Raw genomic sequence first — 25,002 nt, forward strand, 5'->3', positions numbered from 1 at the left:
CACTATTGTGGCTTCAATATCTGACCGATGCTTGGCACATAGTTTATGCGCGATAAATAACTTGGAAGGAGTAACTTTATCCCATTGACAGCAGGGAGCTATGAGAATAATACCTGGTTTAGAAAGAACAGGTTAATCAGACGACCTTCATGAGCTTTTACCCATTAAAATTCTCATCTGTCTCCATACCTGCCTCCTTAATGGCACCTAAGATACGTTTAATGCTGCCTCTCCTGGAAAACGGAAATGATCATAATTCCTGTCATGCTCTGAAATCGAAAGAGAGAAAGTGGAGCAGTTTTTTCAAAGCATGGCGGGCAAATACACATTCCCACAGCTGATAAACTGGTTTATTACACCTTGCTCGGCTCTCACCAGGGGGCCTCGCCCACCTCCTGACGCTCCGCCTTCGCTGCAACTCAAAGTCCTCCCACTCAGCCCGGTGCTAGGGGCTCATTTACCAGGTCGGCCCGCGCCTCCGTGTGCGCATGCGCATCACTGGCTCAGTCGGGCGGGCGGGGCCATATTGCGTCATCGGGGCGCGCGCTGCGGACAACGCTGTGGTTGCCGGAAGTTGAGCGGCGGTAAGTGAGCCGCGCGGGTGAGGGAGTAGCGGGGTCTTGCGGCTGGGCTTTGGACGCCTGGCGGGAAGAGGCGAGCTCGGCAGTGAGGGCGAAAGTCTTGGTAGATTTCAGGATCTTCCCTCCAGGGAGTCACTGACTCCGGCTCTCGCCCTCCTTCTCCAGCCACGTCCCCAGAGACTGGTTCAGTCCGGTGTCTTCTGACTAGAAAGCTCCTAAAGTCCTAAGTCAGTCCCTCCTGTCGTCTGGCAGGGAGTCCTTTGCATCTTCGGTATTGGAATACCGGAGATAGGACGCCAGGGTTCTTATCCTGGCTTAGCCAGGATTTGCTGTGTGACTGTGGCGTGCCACCTCTTTCTGAGCCTCTCTTCCCTCATCTGTAAAATGGGAGTGATGATAATGTCATTTGTGAAGCGAGGGCGTTAAAGTCAGTTTTTTTTGTCAGGGTTTTTCTGAGCTAAGATTCTCCATCCTCAGTTTGATCCAGGAGTTACAGACTTTAATGCTTATTCAATCAGGTAAGGTAAATGTAGGTGTAAGAAATTTATTTCCATGTCAATAATAGTCAAGCATTTTTATTGAATCGAGTTTTATGAGCACAGTACTAAATATAAAAAGTTGGAGAAATGAAAACAAAACTCGTGTGTTGCCTGTAATCTCTTGATTATTAAACACTGATGACTAATAAAATTTTTCAAAACCAATTTTTTAAAAAATGTTTTTTAACTCTGCAACTGAAACCAGGCATATATGTGACTGCCAGTTTCAGACCCCTGGGTCCCAGGTTCCCTTTCCCATTGACTACTTGGATTTCTTCTATGACACCCCTGCCCACTGGTTAGATTTCTTAAGTGGCAGAAAACCCACTATTTCTGGTTATTGTTGTTCCGTCTTCCCCTAGCTTTGACTTAAGTCATATGTTGAGCTGAAAGCAGCTACCCCATAATCTCAGCTCATTGTCCCTCCTTCAGACCCTTGGAATCTCCCACTTTATTGCCCCCACACCTTTGAAAGCTGCTAGTTTGTCTTCCTCTTCACACCATTTCTTCTCCAAGCTGAGCACATTTAATTTACTTACCCATAGTAAACTCCACAACACCTGAGAATTTTGTTATGTGCCAGGCATCACTGTAAGCACTGCTGATGTAGAGTGCTGTTTATGGAGCCTACTTTTTTGATGGTGGTGGTGGCAGTTGTCAATAATACAGCGGTTTTAGTGGGTAGTGGGTGTTTCAGATACTGTTAGACACTACAGAAAAAAGAAACAGTAATGAGATGGAGAGTAACTTGGGGTAAGTGGAGGGAGGTATTATAAAATCTAGCTGGTCAGAGATGAATTCTCTGAGGAGGTGACTTTGGAACTAATATGAGAATGAAGAAAAAACAGTCTTGTGAAAGGTCGTCTTGCCTAATTGTTTCTCCATCCCCCAGTTCTGTGCTGTGGTCTTGTTAAACTGTTTACAGGTTGTGTCTCACTTGTAGCCCTTTCCTCCTGCTGCTTCTGCTGCCTAAAACATCTCCCCTTTCCCCTCCATTTTTCTTGGCCAACTCCTCCCTGCCCTTCATGTGACATGATTTCGAAATTCTTTAAGGAGTTAAGTACAGACTCTCATTCAAGATACACATCCCTGGCCTCAAGGAATTGATTATTTTTTAAGTCAAGGAGATAGACAAGAGCACTATGGTATGAAGCTAATGTGTAGATATTTGCCAAACGAGGACTTAGAGTGATCATAAGTCAGTCTGAGGCATCAGAGAAGGCTTCTGTGAGGACGTATTGCTCATAGGCCTGAAGGATGAGCAAGACTAGTCAGAAGAGTGAGGGGGGGATGAATTGCAGACATTGGTGGTGGCGTGAGCAGAGGACTGTAGGTGACTGCATAACTTGCAGGTAGTTCACCTAGGCAAAGGTAGGACTGTAGAAAGGTAAGCAGGAGGCAGTTCAAAAAGTGCTTTGTGGGCAGCATAAGACTGTATAATATATAATTAAGAACACAGACTGGAATATAAGTTACTTGTGTACCTATGCTGGCTTTGCCATCGAACTAGTTTTGCGACCGTGAGCAAGTCACTCCCTTCCTAAACTTCAGTTTCCTCACGTGTAAGCTAACCTCCCAGGGTTGCTGTGAGAATTGAATGCTATATGTTACCCACTTGGTGTTGGTAGTTGGTAAATGATAAAATGTAGCTATTAATATTGCCATGCAGAGAAGTCTGGACTTTGCTGAAGGTGTGGTGTTGGAGAGTTGAGACAGTGAAAGTTTAAAAAGGGGTGTCACATGCTCTTTATTTTAAATTACCCAGGCAGTTCCATGGTGATTAGACTGGCTGGACAGGGCGGGGCCAGCAGGGAGACCAGTGAGGGCACTATTGCTTTGGTTCAGGAGGCAGAGGAGGGAGGCCTGAACCAAGGCATTGGCTGTGCAGAGGGAGATAGATGGGTGGGTTTAAGGGATAAAGGAAGTGGGATTTGCTGGACTGGTTACTGGATAACACCACATGGAGAGAGGAGGAAGATGAATTGGGATATTGGGGGTGGAGGGGATGGATCCTGTGTGTGGACGTAAGTAATAACGAAGTTCTTTGATTAGTGGTCCCTGAGGGGTTATCTCTGACCTCCTCTGAGATTTTATTTGGAAGTCCAAATGGCCTCTTTTCTCCACTTTTACCCATGGGAAGTGAAGTTCAGAAATGCCTCCCTCCTCCTTTTTCTATCTCCCGATCCTTCTACCTCTCTGTATTGTAAGGCCTGGTTGTGTATTCAAGGGCGAATAATGACATGCTGCTTTGTTACCCAGTAGACAGTATGCACCTCCGTGGTCTTGGCAGACTGGGTAACAACAACAACTCGGTGTCGGTGGAGCCCCAGATGATCACCTCTAGGGTTTTCTCACACCTCCTTTGTTGTGATTACCCTCCCTTGAACTTGTTCCTGTTTGACAGTCTCTCTTTGAGAGTGTGGTGTATAAAAGATCTCTTTCCTCCAGGAGTCTGACCATACAGACCAGGGCTGTTTTTTTGTGGTGACCTTAGCACCCCGCCCGTCTTTGTTGTAGATACATCCTGCCCTTGGACACTATCACGCTGTGGGCTCCTGGTGCTGCTTGGCACTCCCCATGTGTGTTTGGACAGCTCCCTTGCCCATCTCCTTGTCTTTCAGATTTTCATTTCTCTCCCAACTTCGTAACCTTGTCTTGGACTTCACTAAGTTGCAACCATCAGTTAAGGCTCTTCAGCTGCTATCATTTACAAACTTATCTCCAGCTGACCCTATCACTTTGCCTAATTCTGTGAAAGAAATATGTTTAGGGCTGATTCTTTTTTTTTTTTTTTAAAGATTTTATTTATTTATGTGACAGACAGCCAGCGAGAGAGGGAACACAGCAGGGGAGTGGGAGAGGAAGAAGCAGGCTCCCAGTGGAGGAGCCCGATGTGGGACTCGATCCGGAACGCAGGGATCACGCCCTGAGCCGAAGGCAGACGCTTAACGACTGCTAACGACTGCGCTACCCAGGCGCCCGAGGGCTGATTCTTTTACTTGTGCTTAGATTCCATCTCCTTTTCCTCAGGACCTGGTTCCATCATTTATTCCATTTCTTTCTTGCTTAACCATCTCTTCTCATTTAAATATCTGGAAAAAACCAAAACACCTTCCCATTAACTTCTGCCATCACACCACCTCTTCCCATCCACATTTCTTGACTTCCTGAAGTCATCATTCGCTAAAATCCTGCTTCCACCCACTCGTCCTCCAAAATTGCTCTGCCTAGGCTTCACACCTCCGTGTTACCAAAACTCCTGAACATTTTTCCTTCCTTATCTTTGAATTCTGAGCACATCTGATATTGCTGGTATTCCTTCACTCAGGAAAACCACTCCTGCTTTGTGCTCTCTGGCTGTTCTCCCTGTATCCATTGTGGGCTTTTCCCATCCCTTTGTCCCTTAAATACTAGTTTTCTCCAAGGCTCTGCCTTATACTCTGTGCTTTTCTCACCCACGACTTCAGTTCCCACTTACGTGCCAAAGACCCCTGTTCTGTATCCTGACCTGAGATCTCTCCTGAGGGCCAACCCTCAAACTCCATGAGTCCAAAATGAAGCTCATCAGCTTCCCTCCAAATCTACAGTTCTTTCTACATCCTTTATTCTGACTCATTCTCCTTCTTCCATTTAGTCATTCATACCAGAGCCCTGGAGTCACCTTGGACTTTTCCCTCTCATTGCATCCCACGCAGTCATTAAAAGTTCTGCAGATTCTCCTTCCTCGATATCTCCTGACACATTTTCTCCTCCATTTTCTTTCCCACCGCCTTAGTTTGGATTCTTCTCGCTTCTTGCCTATATTCCTGCATGACCACTGAGCTGCTTGCCCTGTCTGGCCCTCACTGGTGCCAGAGTGTCCTTTCGAAAAGACAGATCTTTTCTGAAATACAAATCCCTGCTTTTTCAGTCTAATTTAGATACCCTTCCTTCCTCCTCCCATAACACCCTGTAAAACACTTATACTGTACGGCACTTGTTTTCTTTTTTTTTTTTAATGATTTTTTATTATATTATGTTAGTCACCATACAGTACATCCCCGGATTCCGATGTAAAGTTCGATGCTTCATTAGTTGCGTATAACACCCAGTGCACCATGCACGGCACTTGTTTTATCCACAAATTGCCCACTCGATGTTGATAGATGGTAAATGTAATTTTCCATCATCCTGGTTTATGTAATCCTCAAAACTTAGATCCTGCAAAAGCTTAGCTTTTTTGCCATTGAATGCTGAAATATAGCACTGGAACTTGTACATAATATAGTGTTTATCAAAGGAATAACTAAATGGAAATCCCCCTGTCTTTGACACATGTTTTGCTGGCAACATTAATTCTGTTTTTGAGTGCCTCCTGTGTCCGATACATGCATTTTCTAGTTGAATCCGCACAGTGATTCTGTACAGCAGGTGGTGTCCCATCTTATAGGTGGGGAAACAGGCTCAGAGAAATTAAATGACTTGCCCATGGTTGTGTGGCTAGATGTAGTAGAGGTGGAATTTTAACTCAGGTCTTTCTGGCTTGTGAAGCTAGGCCCTTCCATTACCATACTGCCTCTAGGGCATCAGACTGCATTGCTGTCCAGTGTTGTGTTTTTTGTTTTTGTTCTTGTTTTTGTTTTGGGGGGGGGACTAAGACCTCTGTGAAGTTTTTATATTCCTCTGTGAATTTATATTTACCTCTGTGAAGTTTATAGTCTTGTTAAAATAGGCATGTTATATCAGTTGGTCAGAATCTTTTTTATTCTGAAATTTTGTTATATTGCCTATTCCTTCCTGCTTCATGTCATGCATAGAATTAATAAACAAACCTTTATCATCACCCAAGTCACTGGTAAAATGCATTAAGTATACCTTATTGAATATATTTGTTTATGTGATTTCCATGTTTGTTTCCCTGCTCTAAACCCCTAACACAGGGTTCAGCACACGTGAAATACTTAGAAAATGTTGATGAATATTCATTCACACAGATAAATAAAAATAAATTAGACAGGACCAAAGACTGAGCCAATGACTTATCACTCTTAGCTCCTTTCTTATTAACATCAGTTCATACCTTAACCAACATTCTTTGAATTATCTTACCAGTTTTTGATCCCTCTGATTATGTCAGTGTATTCAATTATGACATCATCTTGTCTACTAGGATATTTGGAGCATTCTTGTCAGAGACCTTGCTGAGGTCCAGATATCCTATGTCTTATGTCTGTGGTTCTTCTTTGATCAAGGAAGAAGTGCTGTTACTCTGTCAGGACTTGTTCTTAAACCATAGTGGCCTCGTATAATTAACTACTTGGGACTGCTGCATACAGTTGTGCAAGTTGTGCACTGTGTAAGAGGCCACATCTGAGGGGTGTTTCACATTGGTCATAGGCATAATGGGTTTATTTTTGTAGTGCCAGTTTTCTGGCATGCAAGGGTAGAATGTCTTGAGCCAACCCATAAGTGTATTACAGCAGTTTTCTAAGGAAAGGAAGTAAACCATCTTGAGGAAGGGGTGCAGTTCCCTAATCGTACAAAAGTGCCATGTGGTCTAGAATGGCCCACATGACAGTCCTCCTGGGAGCAAAATCTCTGTCCAGTGGGCTGTAGAATTCAACCTTATTCTCATCTTTGGAAATCAAATATTTGGAGAATCTGGTATCAAATATTGTCTTGGCCCAATTTTTCAGCCCCTCTTCCTTTTCCAGGACTCCTTAAATATCACAGGAACTGAAAACCACAGAGCCTCTGTTACTCAGAAGCTAGCCTCCATAACTCAGCTAGCTTTTAGGAAACCATCACGGATTTTACTTGTTGGTTGACATAAGGGCTCCACAGTGGTTCAGGTCAACCCAGGTGGCTGTCCCTCATGTACAGAATGGAACAATGTGACACTGTTGATTGGTGCAGGTAACAAAAAGGACTCAAAAGCAGGCATCCAGGCATCCTGTCTCTATCTTCCTTGTGTTGTCTCTCCTCTCTCACAGGCCTTTTACAGCTCTCACTACCTCTCCCTCGTAGGCTTGCTGCTCCCAGTGCTGGTATCCAGTGCACCTATTCTCAAAAACTGAGGCTGAACAAGAACAGATTGTATGTGAAGGTTAAGGTCATTAAAGCAGGAGGAAAACCAAGGAAAAACAACTCCCAGAAGTAGCAAGTGAGAATGAAGGTTACAGTTTGAAGACTATGGAGGTGACTGTCCATTCTCTGATTGACTTCTTGAAGAAGCAATGTCAATCTGTAGGGGTTAGAAGTGGCATATGTGGAGGTGAGGGAGACAACTCGTCTGCAGTAGCAATTATCCTGCCTGCTTATGTGATCAGCTGTGACCACCTCACACTACAGTTACAGAAAGAGCCATTTTAGATGCCTTGGTGTCTTGTGGAGACATCGGTTTGGCTCAGGGGCATCTTGACTCTAATGCGATTTTTAAAAGAAATTGAGGCTTCCGAACCCAGCTGGTTCCCTGTAGGAGTCCTGAGTTTCCATCTTCCAGTAAAGCCTAATCTGTCTTCGATGTTTGGAACTTTGCCCCCGTCCTTTTGGAAGGGAGGGCTTGTAAACCTCCCTCTTTGGCAGCCTCGGACATTATTTCCAAAACTCACGAATTTGCAGAGCATCATTAGCCGACAAAACGTGCATTGGCTCCATATGCCGAAGGGGCCCTTTCTCCACTCCTGGCCATCTCCATCTCTCTCTCTCTCTGTTTTTTTATTTAACCCATCAGCATCTAAGAACATGCTCTGTTTGTCAGCGGGACTGGGCCGTGTGGTTTGGTGCTTGCTTTAATGACTGCCAGAGCTCACAGCCCCGCAGCTGGGAGAATGAGAACAGAAGTCTGCTCTTTGTGCTCCATTTTGGCCCAGAGAAGGTACTTCAGGGCCAAATTGCGGTTATTCTGGCACTTCTGTGAAGTGAATGGCCCCACACGGCCTCAGAGAAATTGAACACAAAGTGCTCCTAACGCTGAGAACTTGTTCCCCTGGACTTTCTGTGATGACCTATAGCAGGAGACCAACCGTTCCGTTTTAATTAAACCTCTGCTGTGACTGCAGTGCTCCGTTCAAGGAGGTGAGGCTTCAGTTAGGTGTGTTTGAGGCAGAGGAAATTTTCATAGTGAACACGGGGAAGGGCAGCCACGTTAGTCAGGTGCTGTTGGCTCACGTGGGAGGGATGTGTTGACAAGAAGAACTAATAGCACTACTGTTGATGGACTGCTGACTGGGCCAGGCACTGGGACAGGCACATCACACACTTTCTCATTTAGCCCTCCCAGCAACCTCAGGGCTTGGGTACAATTATCCTGATTTTGCAGATGAGGAAATCGAGACACAGGGGATGAAGTTCCTGCCCGAGGCTCCTCAGCCAGTGAGAGGTGGAAGTGGAACTCACACTTGGGTCTATCTGAAGACCAGGCTCCCAACTACAGTCACATTAGCATCTTTTCTCTGAACCATTAAAAGTCCCCCTGTTCCCCCCCCACACACACAAAGCAAACAAGCAAACCCAACAACACACACGGAAAAGTTATAGCAAGACATTATTTTTTTAATGCCATAGGCTGGGCTGTTTTTCTGCTGTCCCTCCAAGGGTCTAGTTTCCCTGAAGACAAGTTTGTTTGTCTTATTTCCCCTTTCCAGTCAGTAGCCCCACCCCAGCCTGTAATTACTCTTCTAATTTCTATCAGGTAATTGGTTTGGCTGCTGAATATAACATAGGCTAGGTGTGTGCAGGTGCTAAATTTGTCTTCATATTTTATTTTGGAACAGTTTCAAACTCGCAGAAACCTTTTTTTTTTTTTTTTTAAAGATTTTATTTATTTGACAGAGATAGAGAGACAGCCAGCGAGAGAGGGAACACAAGCAGGGGGAGAGGAAGAAGCAGGCTCACAGCAGAGGAGCCTGATGTGGGGCTCGATCCCATAACGCTGAGATCACGCCCTGAGCCGAAGGCAGACGCTTAACCGCCGTGCCACCCAGGCGCCCCCAAACTCGCAGAAACCTTAACAAGAATAAGACAAAGACCTTTCATCTACCCTTCTCCCAGAGACTCCATCCAGATTTTGTCCCTGTAGCATCCTTTATAGAAGCAGAGTGTCAGTCCATGATGACATGTTGCCCTCCGTTATCATGTCTTTCTCTTTCCCTCTGGAACAATTCTCTAGTCTTCCCTTGACTTTTAAGACCTTGACACTTTGGAAGATTGTAAGCTAGCCTCAGTCATTTTGTAGAATTTTTTTCAGTTAAGGTTTACCTGATGTTTCCTCTTGCTGAGCCCCAAGTCATGTTTTTAGCCGAGTGCTATAGATGTTTGTGCTTTCCATGGCATTCCATCAGATAGCATACATGTCTGTTTGTCCCATTGCTGCTGGTGTTAACTTTAATCCCTACATGAAGATGGTGTCTGCCAGATTTTGTCACTGTAGAGTCACTTTTTCTCTCCTTTGAAATTAACCTTTTTTTTTTGTGGAGAGATACTTTGAGACTGTGAATGTAGGCTTTTAGCTTCTGTAACCATGGGAATACTTTGAGGAAGAAAGATCTATTCTTCACTAACTTTGTATCTGGTTGAGTAAGGTTTCATTTCAGTTGATTTGTATGTGCATATCTCTTGCCCACTAAGATCTTAGTCCTAAAAAACAATAATAGGTTTAGAGACCTTCTAAGTCATATGGCCTATTTGTATATGTTCTTCATGATTTCTTACTCTAAGCTCCGTATTCCATGGTAATGAGCTTAGAGTTTGTCTTCCCAATCATGGAAGCCTGGCTTATTTCTTTCTCTTGCTTCTCTTGTGGAAGGTACTCATTAAAAGGTTTCTAGAACTCATCTTAGTAACATTTGAGAGCCACTCTGCAAGGGACTGTGGGATATTGAGAGGAATATGAGCCAGGATCTGTATCTGTAGAATTTACAGTCAGGTTGATGGAGGTAGACAGATCAGCAAAGAGTTGGACAGTAATACTAAATGTAAACTGAGGGCCTCAGAGGGGAGGGGGATGGGGGATTGGGATAGACCAGTGATGGGTAGTAAGGAGGGCACGTATTGATTGGTGCACTGGGTGTTATACGCAACTAATGAAGCATCGAACTTTACATCGGAATCCGGGGATGTGCTGTATGGTGACTAACATAATATAATAAAAAATCATTAAAAAATTTTTTTAAAAAATACTAAATGTAGAGGTAGCTTAGAGACAAAAGTGATTAACCATAGCCGATGGAGAAGAGCAAACAAGGAGTAATGAGAGTGAAAGGCAGCTCTGGGAAGGCTTTCTGGAGCAGATGACCTCTGAGCTGATTTTGAAAAGTGCAGTCAGTCACAGGGGCAAGGATGTCTTTTAGACAGAGGAAGCTGGTTGTTCAGAGTTGCGGAGGCAGGACAGCAGGTGTGTTAGAGGAGCACCAAGCAGCTTGATGTCTCTTCAGCATTAAGTCAGAGGTGAGGAGTGGCAAGGTCACCAGGGTGGCACAGAGAAGCTGGGAGGCAGTAGCAGGGGTCCAGGAAGAAGTAGGAAGGAAACCATCAGAGGTGTGGTAATATGCCAGTTTTGTATGTGAACTGCCACTGATGGCATTATTTATTTATTTGAGAGAGAGAGGGAGAGCGAGCAGGGTAAGGGGCAGAGGGGAACGGAAAGAGAATCCTCAAGCAGACTCCCCACTGAGCGCGGAGCCCTCTGCAGGGGCTCCATCCCAGGATCCTAAGATTATGACCTGAGCCAAAATCGGAAGTCAGCTGCCCAACTGACTGAGCCACCCAGACGCCCCAAGCCTCAGTACATATTAACTGAGCTTCATGGTAGCTTACTGATGCTGACATATGTGTGAGTGTTCTGTGTAGACTTCGTTCTCCAGTTCATAAAGATGTATTTGCAACATTCCAGGGTTTCTATCATAGACCAGCAAATGTGACCTTGAGTCCGCTTCACCCAAATGACAGGTGTGGAAGATCATCTAGTTCAAGGGTCCTCATGCAGGTCAGATCCTGACCAAGGCCTTTTTGTGTGTGTGCCGTCCACGAGCTAAGGATTGTTTTTACATTTTTCAAGGGTTATAAAAAAGGAGAAGAAACTATGACAGAAACTGTTTTGGCATGCAATGACTAAAATATTTACTATCTGGCCCTTTTCAGAAAAAGCCTGCCAAGCCCTGGTCTCGTCTGACTGCCTGATACAGTAATCCTTTGTACAATATGACTTGGCAAATAATCATCTAATATATGCTCGGACACTTCCACTAATGGAAAATTCATTATCTCTCCAGCCAATCTGTTTCTTATTTGGACAATTCAGGCTATTAGTAATTTTTAAAGTCTGCTGTAATTTGTCATTATAGCATCCATCTATTGGCCTTTTTGGGGGAAGAGAGCTATTATTGCGTGTCAACATTTACTGAACTTCTAATATATTCTAGGCAGTGTGCTGAGTGCTGAAGAAAGATGAGTAAGACATGGCTGTTGCATCAGGGATCTCTTGAGTGTTGTTTCTTGGAATTAAAGTGGCTGTGCTGGTAGTCTTGGGTGTCTTTCATTCCGCATCTTGCCATTGGGTTGGGACTTTTTTTTAATTTTATTTGTTTCTGTATTGTTATTCCACATACACAATTCATTGAATTTCGAACACAAAAGACAAAGGGAATAGGGCCATACAGTGAAAATAAGTCTTTCCACACCCTTATCTCTTGACTCCATAGCTGCTTTCTTGGGAGGCAATTGCTGTTACCCATTTCCTGTGGAGATCTGACTTTAAAGAACAGCACTACCCAAGGTTTGGGACCATTTGTAAAGAAACTTCTGGTAAGTATTCAGACAGTGGTGTTTTTTGAGCTCCTACTTGTGTAAGTTGCTGAGTGTGACTTAGTTTTATTTTCATAAAGCCTGAAATTTGTACCGTGTTTGGGTGGTACACACAGCCCCAAGAGTTTGTGTTGCTTAATCACCCACCTTCCGTTTCAGTTACATCTTGACTGGATATTTTGGTTACTGCTGGGATTCTTGTTCATGACAGTGTTGAATCCTCATCAAAGCCTTTCCTCTTTCAGTGGAAGTGACACAGTCCCATCTTGTGTAACTCCTGGGTTTCACATCCTGAATATGATAGAAATAGTTAGAAATAAAGTTGAACCACACTTACATTGACGCCCCTGTCGGTTTCCTTCCTTGGATATGTCTATATGCTGTCTTGAAGTATGGTAGATGTAGTCTTTAACTCTCTAAGCAAAGCAGAGGCCAGAATTCTTACCTTGTGCTATCTAGGGTTGTATAGGCAAGTGATTTTTTAGGAAGCAGGTGACATTTGGATCTAGGTTAGTGACACATAAATGACTTTGCACCTTTAACTCACTACTCCCTCCAGAATTCCATTCTGATCATTACTTCCTTAAATCTTCCCTTCCAGCTTAAAGAAGATGGCAGTGTGACACAGATGTATGGGCTCCTAAGTGATACATTTATACTTGAGTGTGTTGTTTAGATGTTTCCAGCAATGTCCTCATCACATGTTGCTGCTGCTTAGGACCTTTGTGTTTCCTTAGCCTGTCAGGCAGCAGTTCAGCGGCTGAATACCAACCATATTCTCTTGTGAAATAGTCTCTTGGGTTTTGTTTGAAATTTCTAAAAGATCAAATAAGTCAGAAAATGTTTGAAGGATGTGCCTCTTATGCAGATTACTTTGTTAGTATGCCCATCTGTTATTTTCTAAGTGGTCTCCCTGAGTCACTTTTTCCCAGCTGTTGAAGTGCAGTATAGAAGAGTGTCTTCTCTTTTGTCTCTGGCACTGGTAAAATTCCATCTTGATGACTTCAGTAGGTCATCCAAATGATGATGAGTTACCGCTGACCTTTAAGAGTAAGTTGTGGGTGACTAAAGCATGTAGGAACCTGATGACCCATCACACAGAGGCTTTCAGAGATCCATTTGTACCACTGACTGCTTCTGTGTTGATTTCCTTCTGTATTGGGTGATTACTCTGGCTGTGACCTTTTTCTTTTGACTTTGTTGGAGAGGAAGTCAGTATGTAAATGTTTTTCAAAGTGGTTCTTCTTTAGCATATGTGCGGCTGATGGGCAATATAAAGGCTCTGAAAAGGGGTGTCTTCCTTCAAGGCAGTACATTATCATGATGAGAGTTGGGGCTTTGAAACCAGTCAACCTGAGTTATAGTCTCAGCTCTTCTGCTTCCCAACTAAGTGACTTTGGGCGGTATTTCAGTGCCTCCATTTCTCTTCTGTGAAGTAGGCATAGTGCAACCGCTTTGAGGTTGTCGTAAGATAATGTGTAAAATGTGTAGTGCTTGGCACAGAATAAAGATTCAATTAGAATAGTTAACTACTACTGCTGCTATTATGTAAAAAGTTTTAAAAAGGGTATGATCAAAAAAGCAAGTATGATTCACGATGGTAAACGCTCTAATGGAAGTTTTCATCTGTCATCGTGGAGAAGGGAACCATTGATACCCACTGACTGTGGGCGTTAATGAGAGCTTCATAAAAAATCTTAATAGATGAGATGGAATTTTCCTGGTGGAGATGGGGAGAGGTTTTCTAGGGAAAGGCAGAAGGCTGGGAAACGAGCAAGCTGAGACAGCGTTGGCACCTTTTTCTCTCTGGGGTAAGGCTGGTAATCAAGTTTTGTTTGTTTAAACAAGGGAGTCCCCTGTGCTGATCAGTTCTGATGGCAACGTAACATCTTGTTTGGACAAGGCAGGGACAGAAGGCAGTGACCTGTGAACATGTTACTTTAGGAGCTGAGGTGTGAGATGGTGGGCCTGTCATGTGGCAGGGGGGATGGAGGAGAGAGGGAAGCTGACTTTGACAGGAAGCACAAAATTACATGAAGAGTATGGGCGTATGGAATTTAGATCCTCACCCTCCCCAGTTCACCCCACTTTCCTACCTGTATGTCCTTCTGTGGACTTCTTACCTCTCTGAACCTCAGTCTCTTCCTCTGTAAAGTTAGAGCTGTCACTTCTTGGGGCTTTCTGGAGGAGTAAATCCAGGTGCATACCCTGCTGCAGTGCCTGGTCCTGGTCAATGCTCAGTAGCTGTCACCTTCATCTCATTCCAGAGGCCCGTTCAAGGTTGAACCTCTAGCAATTACTGATTTATGGAATGTGAGAGATAGAAAAATTGAAGATGACTTTGAGTTTTGACCTCAGATGTAGGTGGTACTATTAAGCAAACTAGGACATTTTGGAAAAGGGGCAGAATTTTGGGAAAAGAAATGTTCAGTTTGGGGTTTGTCAAACTTGAGATTTCTGTGAGAAATCCAAGTCCTGTCTTTAAAAATACTTATACAGGGGCGCCTGGGTGGTGCATTCGTTAAGCGTCTGCCTTCGGCTCAGGGCGTGATCCCGGCGTTCTGGGATCGAGCCCCACATCAGGCTCCTCCACTGGGAGCCTGCTTCTTCCTCTCCCGCTCCCCCTGCTTGTGTTCCCTCTCTCGCTGGCTGTCTCTCTCTCTTCAAATAAATAAAAATAAAATCTTTAAAAAATAAATAAAAAAATAAAAATACTTATACAAATGACCCTTGAACAATGTGGGGGATGGGGTGCTGACCCCCCCACATAGTTAAATTCATGTATGACTTTGACTCCCCAAAACTTAACTATTAATAGCCTATTGTTGACCAGAAGCCTTACTGATAACATCAGCAGTCGATGAACACATAACCTCTAGGTTATGTGTGTTATATACTGTATGCTTACAATACAGATATCTAGAGAAAAGAAAATATTATTAAGAAAAACATAAGGAGTGGCACCTAGGTGGCTCAGTCGGTTAAGCGCCTGCCTTCGGCTTGGGTCATGATCTTGTAGTCCTGTGATCGAGCGCCCCCATGTCAGGCTCCCTGCTCAGCAGAGAGCCTGCTTCTCCTAGTGCTTTCGCATGTTCTCTCTCTCAAATAAAATAATAAAATCTTTATTTATTTATTTTTAAAGATTTTATTTATTTGACGGAGAGACAGCCAATGAAAGAGGGAACACAAGCAGGGGGAGTGGGAGAGGAAGAAGCAAGCTCCCAGCAGAGGGCCCTGATGCGGGGCTCGATCCCAGAACCATGGGATCACACCCTGAGCCGAAGGCAGACGCTTAACGACTGAGCCACCCAGGCGCCCCCAGAAATAAAATCTTAAAAAAAATAATAAGGAAAATACATTTACAGTATTGTACTGTATCGAGAAAATCACGTACAAGTGGACTCATGCAGTTGAAACCTGTGTTGTTCAAGGGTCAACTGTACATGTTTGGAGGTTAGCTCTCTGGAAGTATAGTCCTACAGTTTACTGGACATATAAATAGAAATTGATATAGAAAATGAGTAATTTTGCTTTTGAGAAAACTTACAGACCAAGGAGAGGGTTTAACATGGAATCTTTCAAAAACCACTAGTGGAAAGCATTGTGGAGGAAGAGTAGAAGGGAGTGATTGGAGGAAGCTGTTTGGGTGTTCTAGAACCATGTGTCTCAACACGAAGGCCCCAGCTCACCTATTTGAGGGTCTGTTTCTTAGTTCGGCACTGAAGCCCCAGTGAGTGGGCTCCATAAGCTTTCCACGGGCCTATGGAAATAGATGCGGCCTGGAAAAAGATGAACATTCTGGGAGTACAGAATTATAAAAAGTCTTTCAAATAATTAAAAGCCTGAAATTATTGAATATGGGATGAGGGTACATTTAAATATGTTTGAAATGATTTAGAGGTGGGGCCTCCAAAAGTAAGAGTGCCAGCGGCCTGAAGCCATCAAGAGAGTACCAAACTTGAATCAGACCTGCCTGGGGCACTAGTCAACCTGGAGACTCCTGGCCACCCTCACCCTCCCTTCTCCCCTCCAGCAGGTGGAGCCCAGGCCTCCTCAGTTTTTTCTGTTTTGTTTTGTTTTGTTTAAGTGATTAATTTTTTTATAATAATATTTTTTTATTATATTATGTTAGTCACCATACAGTACATCCCTGGTTTTTGATGTAAAGTTCCATGATTCATTAGTTGCATATAACACCCAGTGCACCATGCAATACATGCCCTCCTTACTACCCATCACCAGCCTATCCCATTCCCCCATCCCCCTCCCCTCTGAAGCCCTCAGTTTGTTTCTCAGAGTCCATAGTCTCTCATGCTTCATTCCCCCTTCTGATTACCCCCCCAAGCCATCAAGGTGGGGAAAGTTTGAAAACCTTTGGTCAGACATTGATGCATGATGCTGAGAATGCGTACTGAGCCAGTGGGGAGTTTTGTTTTGTTTTTTTTTTAAAGATTTTATTTATTTATTTGACAGAGATAGAGACAGCCAGCGAGAGAGGGAACACAAGCAGGGGGAGCGGGAGAGGAAGAAGCAGGCTCACAACAGAGGAGCCCGATGTGGGGCTCGATCCCACAACGCCGGGATCACGCCCTGAGCCGAGGGCAGACGCCTAACCGCTGTGCCACCCAGGCGCCCCCAGTGGGGAGTTTTAAAGAGATCCTTCCCTGAGACTTCCTCCCTGCTTTGCCCCACACTCATCTCTTCTTTCTGGATTTTTAGCACTTTCATTTAGTGCTAACTTTGCGTTTTACCATCTAGTTATTATCAGTCGAAAGCTTGTTATCTCTTAATTCCAAAATCGAACAAGTTTGGGAAACTGAAAGCTATGTAATAATCTTGGCCCAAAACTCAGGCAATAGATGTGAAATGTCGTCATCTGGCGTGACTCTTCATACATTCTGCTGTAGAAATATTACTCTGACTGGTCATAGGGCAATTAGGGTGGAAAGTGAAGAGACCTCCCCTATTTCTCTTTGGAAATGCCAAGTTCCTCTAGAATTGTGCTTCTCCAGCTGGCAGTGGTGTCCCCCTGAGAGTGTGTGCGGGGGGAAGGGGGGTTACAGTGTGCTCATGCCTGATTGCCGGCAGGGTCACTTTTATTTGATGATTTCAGGGGAAGAATGAAATATTAAAATACATATAGTATAGTAAAATGCAAATTTTCCATGCATTTAAAAGGTAAAAGATGAGATGTAAAAAAATTCAGGTTAGGTGGGCAGAAATTTCTTCATTCTCCTCAGCGGGGAGTGCTCAAGTGCTGCTCTCATTCAGAGCTCTGATGGTTGGCATCGTGTTTCTGACTGGCTGGGCTCGGGTTTTGCACTTGCGAAGTTCTCCAGGACCACACAGGAGGGCAAAAATTTCTGAGTATAATTATGTCAACGAAGGAGTAGCACTTGTGCAGCAGTCAGACTGACTTGGACAAGAAAGGAAGATGCACAGAAGTAAGGGCCAGAAAGGCCTAAGAGAAAGGACTTTACTTAGAAAATCAGCTGTGTTGTCAGGAGGCAAAACTTGGCAACATAGGCAGAGTACTCAGGGTGATTTTCAGTTATGTCTTCAGGTAGCCTGCATATCTCCCATCATTTTTTGTTTGTTTTGATTATGCCTTATTACAAATGTTTTTTTTTTCACCATATTTTGTGCTATTTTGCTGTGTTCTGTTTTGTTTTTTAGTAGGCAACAAATAATGGCAGCAGCTCCGGGGGATCCTGGGCTCTCCAAATTGCAGTTTGCTCCCTTTAGCAGTGCCTTGGATGTTGGATTCTGGCATGAGTTGACTCAGAGAAAGCTGAACGAGTATCGGCTAGATGAAGCTCCCAAGGACATTAAGGGCTATTACTACAATGGTAGGTGACAGTAAACTCCGTATTCCCTCGTCTTCCATTATGTTCTCTGCCCACCGGTATAGGGTCAGCTTTCCTTTAAAAAGGGACACCCTTGTCTTTTATAATTAATGCTTTTCACTGGTTTCCATTTTACTTCCTGTCTGTCTGTCTTTAATTAATCAATTAATATTTATTTGGGTGTAGTTTGCACATAATGCTACATTAGCTTTGGATTTATAACAGTGATTCGACAAGTTTGTACGTTATGCTGCGCTCATCACAAGTGCAGCTACCATCTGTCACGGTACAGTGCTATTACAGTAACATTGATTATATTCCCTATGCTGTACCTTTTATCCCCATTTTACTTCAGGGCTTTTTTTTTTTTTTTAAGATTTCATTTATTTGACACAGAGACAGCCAGTGAGAGAGGGAACACAAGCAGGGGGAGTGGGAGAGGGAGAAGCAGGCTTCCCGCCGAGCAGGACCCTGGGATCATGACCTGAGCCGAAGGCAGACGCTTAATGGCTGAGCCACCCAGGCGCCCCTATTTCCTGACTTTTGACACCAATTCATTTTCACTTCTTTTCCTCTGTTGTGGGGAAAAGGACTAGTGAGACTCCAGTTATTAATCCAAAGAATTAATACTGATTACTTAGAATTGCTGAGGGAAGAGATTGGAAACTTTTTTTTCCCCAATGAATCTTTTTTTTATAGTCTTGACAAATTCCTCCAATTCAGAAAAGCTCTGGCATCTTCTGCTAAGTCCCTGTTGAATATGGATGACCAGGAATTGGACAGGGCACTTAGGGCTCAAGAAAGAGAACAAAATTATTCACAAATGTTTTAGTTATGAATGCTGCTATTACTGACTCATAATGGAAAATGTGATAATCTTCTGTCCAGGTGATTCTGCTGGGCTGCCAGCTCGCTTAACGTTGGAGTTCAGTGCTTTTGACATGTGAGTATTTCTTTTGCTTAAAATCTAAAGTGTTTGCTTTTTGTGAGGAATGAGCGTTCTTAACTTTATACATAGGTGGGCCACGGGGAACTGGGGGAGCCCCTGGAAGCAGGGCCAGCTCTTCAATTCTCTTGTAGCCCCCATTGCACAGAGACAAGTGCTAGATGCTTAGGACTATTGTATATATTTTTTTCAGCAGATAATTATCAGAGCCTGTTAGGTGCCAAGTATCATCTAGATTGATTGAGACTTAGATAATATCCCTTCTGCTTTTGATTTTAGTTAATATTTTATGATTCCTTTTTGGTACTTCTTGACTTACTCTTTCAGTTGCTTATCCATGGGCATCAGTGAACATTTATTAGGCTACTTCTGCATACAAGCCATTGTGTAAGGCATTATAAAAAGAAATATGATATATAAACTCAAAGGGTTTTTTTTTTCTTTTTTCCTGATTGGGGGGCATAGGGAGTGCTGGAGAGAAGAGAGACATTTATTGACTTAATTATGCAGGTGTTTTCACATACATAATCCTTTCAGACCTGCCAAATGTGATTTTTCTCTCTTTTTTTTTTTTTTTTCAGACAAGGAGACCATAGGTCAGAAGGTAAAATGGCTTGCCCAAGGTTGTAGGTGGTTAAATTTAGAAAGAAGAGTGAAATAGATTTCTGAGGTTGTAGTCTGACTAGCTGGGGGCATTTTGTTATCTTCTACAGAAACAGAGAGAATAGGAGGGGGATACGNAAGAGTGAAATAGATTTCTGAGGTTGTAGTCTGACTAGCTGGGGGCATTTTGTTATCTTCTACAGAAACAGAATAGGAGGGGGATACANGGGATACGATTTTAGGAGGAGGAACACTTGGTTTAAAACGTGTTGAGTTAGAGATGATATCATCTGGTAGAATTGCTGAGGAGGCCCTGGGGTCAAGGAGGAAGGGTCATTCATGTAGAGGAGATCATGAGGCTCTAAGAGAGGAAGACTGTCAAGTAAGAACAGAGGGCCGGAACAGTGAATGAATCTGATCAGGCAGTGCAAGAAGGAAGGTACAGAACTGTCAAAGGAGAAAAGAGTTGTCAGAGAGGAAGAAGAACCAGAAAAGTTTTACCGAAACCAAAGATGGATGCTTTCAGGAAGGAAAGAGTTGATCAACAGTGTCAGAAACAGAAGGGTCAGTGTTCAATGCAAGGGTCATTGGATTTGTTGATAGGCTGTTTGCAGTCCCAAACTGAATTCCACACAGAAGGGTGGAGCTGAAACCATATTAAGGGGCTATGAGACAATTAATGGTTGAAGAATTGAAGGCTGTGGTCAGTGTGGTCAGGTGGTCGGTGTTTCCTGCTTTCTCTACATTAGCAGTGTCGAGATGTGGGATATGAGAAAGGCCAAGTGGTCTTTGTAAGGACTGCCTGGCAGTCGTAGTAGTCAAAGGTTAGGGTGGTCCAAGTAAGGTATCCCTAGAATATATTTTTTATTTTAATTTTATTCATTTGCTTTTGGCTTTTGAAGTTATTANTGGTCTTTGTAAGGACTGCCTGGCAGTCGTAGTAGTCAAAGGTTAGGGTGGTCCAAGTAAGGTATCCCTAGAGTATATTTTTTATTTTAATTTTATTCATTTGCTTTTGGCTTTTGAAGTTATTATTTTTTTTAATTCCAGTTAGTTAACATACAGTATTGTATTAGTTTCAGATGCACAATGTAGTCATTCAACAATGCCACACATCACCCAGTGCTCATCATGGCAAGTGTCCTCCCGAATCCCCATCACCCATTTAACCCATCCCCTCACCCTCTTCCCCTCTGGCAACCATCCGTTTATACTCTCTAATTAAGAATCTGTTTATCGATTTGTCTCTCTCTCTTTTTTATCCCCTTTGGTTATTTATTTTGTGTCTCAAATTCTTAAGATTAATTTCTTAAATGAGTGAAATCATATGGTATTTGTCTTTCTCTGAGTTATTTCTCTATTCTCTAGCACCATCCATGTCATTGCAAATGGCAAGATTTCATTCTTTTTTTATGGCTGAANAAATTCTTAAGATTAATTTCTTAAATGAGTGAAATCATATGGTATTTGTCTTTCTCTGAGTTATTTCTCTATATTCTCTAGCACCATCCATGTCATTGCAAATGGCAAGATTTCATTCTTTTTTTATGGCTGAATAACATTCCATTGTATATATGTATATCCCATCTTTTTTATCCATTCATCAATCAGTGGACACTTAGACTGCCTCCATAATTTGGCTATTGTAAATAATGCTGCTGTAAACATAGGGGTGCATGTATCCCTTTGAATTAGTGTTTTTGTATTCTTTGGGTAAATACCCAGTAGTGCAATTACTGGATCATACAGTAATTCTGTTTTAATTTTTTGAGGAGCCTCCATACTGTTTTCCACAGTGGCTGCACCAGTTGGCATTCCCACCAGCAGTGCATGAAGATTTTTTTTTTCCTACATCCTTGCCAACACCTGTCATTTGTGTTGTTGATTTTAGCCATAGAATGTTTTTAAAATCTCTCAAAAAGTCAACACATTTGATTCTTCTATCTCAAATTGCAAAATTTAACTGCATAACATAAATCCAAAGCTATATTAATCCTTTCCCCTATACCAGGTAAATCAGGGATTTGATATGCTGAAATAAATAACACACCACACTCTAAGAGGAAAGAAAGGCTTAGGAAAAATAAAATGTGGACAAAATATTAAAAAATATTTTAAAAATATATTAGTCTTTATATCTTTAAAATTAAGGTATGTGTTGTTGTTTCTTGTTCTCTTCAGACCTTTCTTGCTCTGTAATAAATTCCTTGTGATTGCTTGTCAAAACAAATCAAATCCTGGTAATCTCTCTCTTGTTTTGGTAGAGATTAACTTACCTTTGAAGCAATTACGAAATAATAAGGAAAATAACCAACAGTGTATAAGCATTAAATTATCTGAAGATGTTCAAGGGGGCATATGAGCAGTGTAGTTTTAATGTGATCTCAAAAATCTAACATTAATTGCAAGCTAAACTTGCTCCCATCTTTATTCTAGTACTAGACTGAATTTTTTTTAGAAGATTTTAATAATTGTATTCTTGGGAACAATATTATAGGAAAAAAGTAGTTCATAGAAGTTAGGTTTTGATCTTATTACAAAATCCAAACATCTTAAACTTGAGAGATCCAGAAATTTTAGTTGACGGAGGTAAGAACATTTGTGATCATGCAGCGGTGACTTTCACGGGAATTGCTTGATTTGAACTTTTCATTTTGCTGTTGAACACCTGCGCTCTGCGAGGGTGTGTGATTGGGGAAATAAGCAGGAATGAGGCGCGGCCCCAGTGGCGGAGCTGGAGCTGGCCGACCTGGTACCTACGGCGGGTTAACTCTGTTACCTAGAATAAGTGCTTTTAGTTTCCTCACCTTCAGTTTCCTCATCTCTGGCACTTGGCTTCTGACACTCCTTCCAATTTTACAAGTCTGTGATTTTCTGAATCTGTCTTAGGAGGATTGGTGCTTTGGTCTGAGTGTTTGTGTCCCTGCCAAAATTCATATGTTGAAACCCTAATACCCATGGTGATGGTATCAGGAAGTGGGGCCTGTGGGAGGACGTGGTGAGAAGTGGGCAGTCTAACTGGAAGAGGGCCTTCACCAGAACCTGACCATGCTGGCACCTTGATCTTGGGTTTCCAGCCTTTAGAATTATGAGAAATTTCTATTGTTCATAAGCTACCTGGTCTGTGATATTTTCTTACAGCAGCCCAAACAGACTAAGACAGTGAGGGAGTTTAATGGAAGTGCTTGGAGTTCCACAAAAGAAAGGAATTCTTCATATTCAAATTATTTTCGTTATTATTCTTTCTTTGTTTTTATTGCTGTACATCTGCATGGGTTTGTAGGAAAAATCTATAAATTTATTCATCAGACACCTAATGGCTCTTACGTGCAGGATGTGTAGGTGGTAGGAATACGAAGACTTAGGAAACACAGAGCTCTGGATAGAGGTAAAGATATATATTTGCATTGTAGTGTGCTCTGTGCTGTAATAAATGTGAAGAGGTAGTGGTTATTTCAGAAATACTTATTGATTGCTTCCTCTGTGTCTTGGCAATAGAATATGCTAGGCACTGGGCATGCAGAGAGAAATAAGGTACAGCTGAAGAGCTTACAGTCCTAGTACTCATTTATAGATGCCAACAGTATCTCAGCTTTGCATAGCACCAGATAAATCCCTTATCCTCTGAGTCCCCAGAAGCCTGATGGGTCTTTGCCAGCAGTTAGCACTGTAAGATCCTGTTCTCCACATTGTATTAGGTGAATAGCGGTCAAATCGTATTTCATCGGGCATCAACCGTCTTGCACTGGAGAGAGCTGTCTTAGGGTAGAGTATACTGCTAAACCAGACAACAAAATCTAATGGCCCAGACACAAAGGAGGTTTATTTCTTGCCACTTAATAGTTCAGGACTAGGGTTCAGTCTTCTTCCCTCGACGGCTCCCATCATTCTGGAGGGCTTGTCCTTGTGTGCTGCTTGAAACGGAATTGTCGGGGGTACTTGGCTGACTCCCACATGGTAGAGCATGTGACTCTTGAACTGAGGGACACGAGTTCAAGTCCCATGTTGGGCATTGAGCCTACTTTAAAAAAAATATCTTAAATTCCACACCTGAGTGAAATTATATGGTATTTAAACAAAACAGATGAACATAGGGGAAGGGAAGGAAAAATAAAATAACAGGAAGAAAAACCATAAGAGACTCAACTAGAGGAAACAAACAGGGCTGCTGGAGGGGAGATACAGGGTTGGGGTAACTGGGTGATGGGCATTAAGGAGGGTGCTTGTGATGAGCACTGGGTATTACGTGCAAGTGAGGAATCACTAAATTCTACCCCTGAGACTAATACTATACTATATGTTTACTAACTTGAATTTAAATAAAATCTTGAAAGAAAGAGAAAAAAAAGTTTAAAAAAACCCCAACAACCTGAATTGTCACTGCCTGGCAGAGACATGCGTCACTTTGCTCAGGTTCCACTGGGGAAAGTGTGAGTCCTCACCTGTGTTGCAAGGAAGACTGGGAAGCGTGGTGCCCCCACCACAAGCAGCATATGTGTACTCTGTTTCTGTTTAAGAAGGGAAGAGTAGATTTTGGTCTCTGCATAAATGTGAAACTGACTCATTAAAGCATAAATTTTCCTTTCTCTGGTCTTTCTCTGGGCTTCTTTCCCTTGAGGAACATTTATCTTTGCAGTTAGAAGAAATATTTTCTTTTCTAAGCCTCAGGTTGGACTTAATTAGAGAAATAGAAGGCATAACCCTTGCCATCAAAAAAACTTTAAAAAATAGTTAAGGAAATAAAACTCATATGCAAAATCATCAGCACAGAATACAGGCTCTCTTACTCTCTGCTATCTCGTTAGCCCCTAACACAGATCTGACATGTACTAGTTGCTCGAATAACTGTTGAAATCAGTTACAAGCGGTCTAAATGCATGGCTGTCAAAATGAGATGTGGTGTGATTGGTGGAGAGACAGCAGTGGAGCCTGTTAGAGGATGTTGCAAAACACTCACAGATTATTACAGAAAGCAGGAGATAATGGTGCATGCCCCCAGACTGAGTATGACTGCTAGGTCCCCAGAGTTCCTCGTGGGCATGCAGAGCTGTGCACGTGGAGCATAGATTCCTCCAGATAATGAAAAATCACCTCTGTCTTTCTTCTGGGGGATTTATTCTGTCCTGGCCACCACCCTGCCTGTCTGTCCTAGAGGCTCTGGCCACATGCCTGCCTTTGGCCAGGTGTGAATAACAGGTGCAAACCAGCTGCAGTACTTTCCTCACTCAGTACTGGGAGACTGAGTAAAGTGCAGGCCAAGTTTCTGGAGGTAGCATCCCGAAGCAGGCCCAGGCTTGAGGCCTTTCTAAGATCAATAGTTTACCTGGTTAGTCTATACATCATTGCGAGTTCACTGTTGGCTTTAGTATCGGGGGAAGATTTCTAATTCTGATCCTTTAGCAGTTTTATTGAGATATAATTTACATGCCATAAAAGTCACCCTTTTAAAATGTATAATGCAGCAGTTTTTAGTGTATTTCACAAGGTTGTGCAGCTGCCACCTCCAGTTCTAGAACATTTTCATCACTCCAGAAAGCAAGCCTATACCCATAAGCAGTTGCTCTACATTCTTCCCTTCTCCCACTCCCCAGGCCTGGTAACCATGATCTACTTTCTGTCTATGTATTTGCCTATCCTGGGCATTTCATATCAGTGGAATTGTAGGAAACTAAACTAATATGTGTCTAGGACCAGGGTGTGGACTA

General features: G+C 42.8%; 1 protein-coding gene across 9 annotated transcripts in view; it reads left to right on the forward strand.

Moving 5' to 3' along the window:
- Window positions 1-525: 525 nt before the first annotated feature.
- ATG7 (autophagy related 7) overlaps window positions 526-25,002 on the forward strand; it is a 250,057-nt gene continuing 225,580 nt past the window's right edge. For 6 of the 9 annotated variants that reach the window (XM_034658783.1, XM_034658784.1, XM_034658787.1 and 3 more), the window contains exons 1-3: window positions 526-584; window positions 17,579-17,751; window positions 18,637-18,691. In XM_034658783.1, the coding sequence (XP_034514674.1) occupies window positions 17,592-17,751; window positions 18,637-18,691 (215 nt within the window). In that variant the 5' untranslated portion in view covers window positions 526-584; window positions 17,579-17,591. Of the gene's footprint in view, window positions 585-613; window positions 1,100-11,799; window positions 11,903-17,578; window positions 17,752-18,636; window positions 18,692-25,002 lie in introns of those variants that run through there. The other 3 variants (XM_034658780.1, XM_034658782.1, XM_034658781.1) reach the window with 3 other exon arrangements.

This window comes from Ailuropoda melanoleuca, chromosome 4 (assembly GCF_002007445.2).
Source record: "Ailuropoda melanoleuca isolate Jingjing chromosome 4, ASM200744v2, whole genome shotgun sequence".
Lineage (NCBI taxonomy): Eukaryota > Metazoa > Chordata > Mammalia > Carnivora > Ursidae > Ailuropoda > Ailuropoda melanoleuca.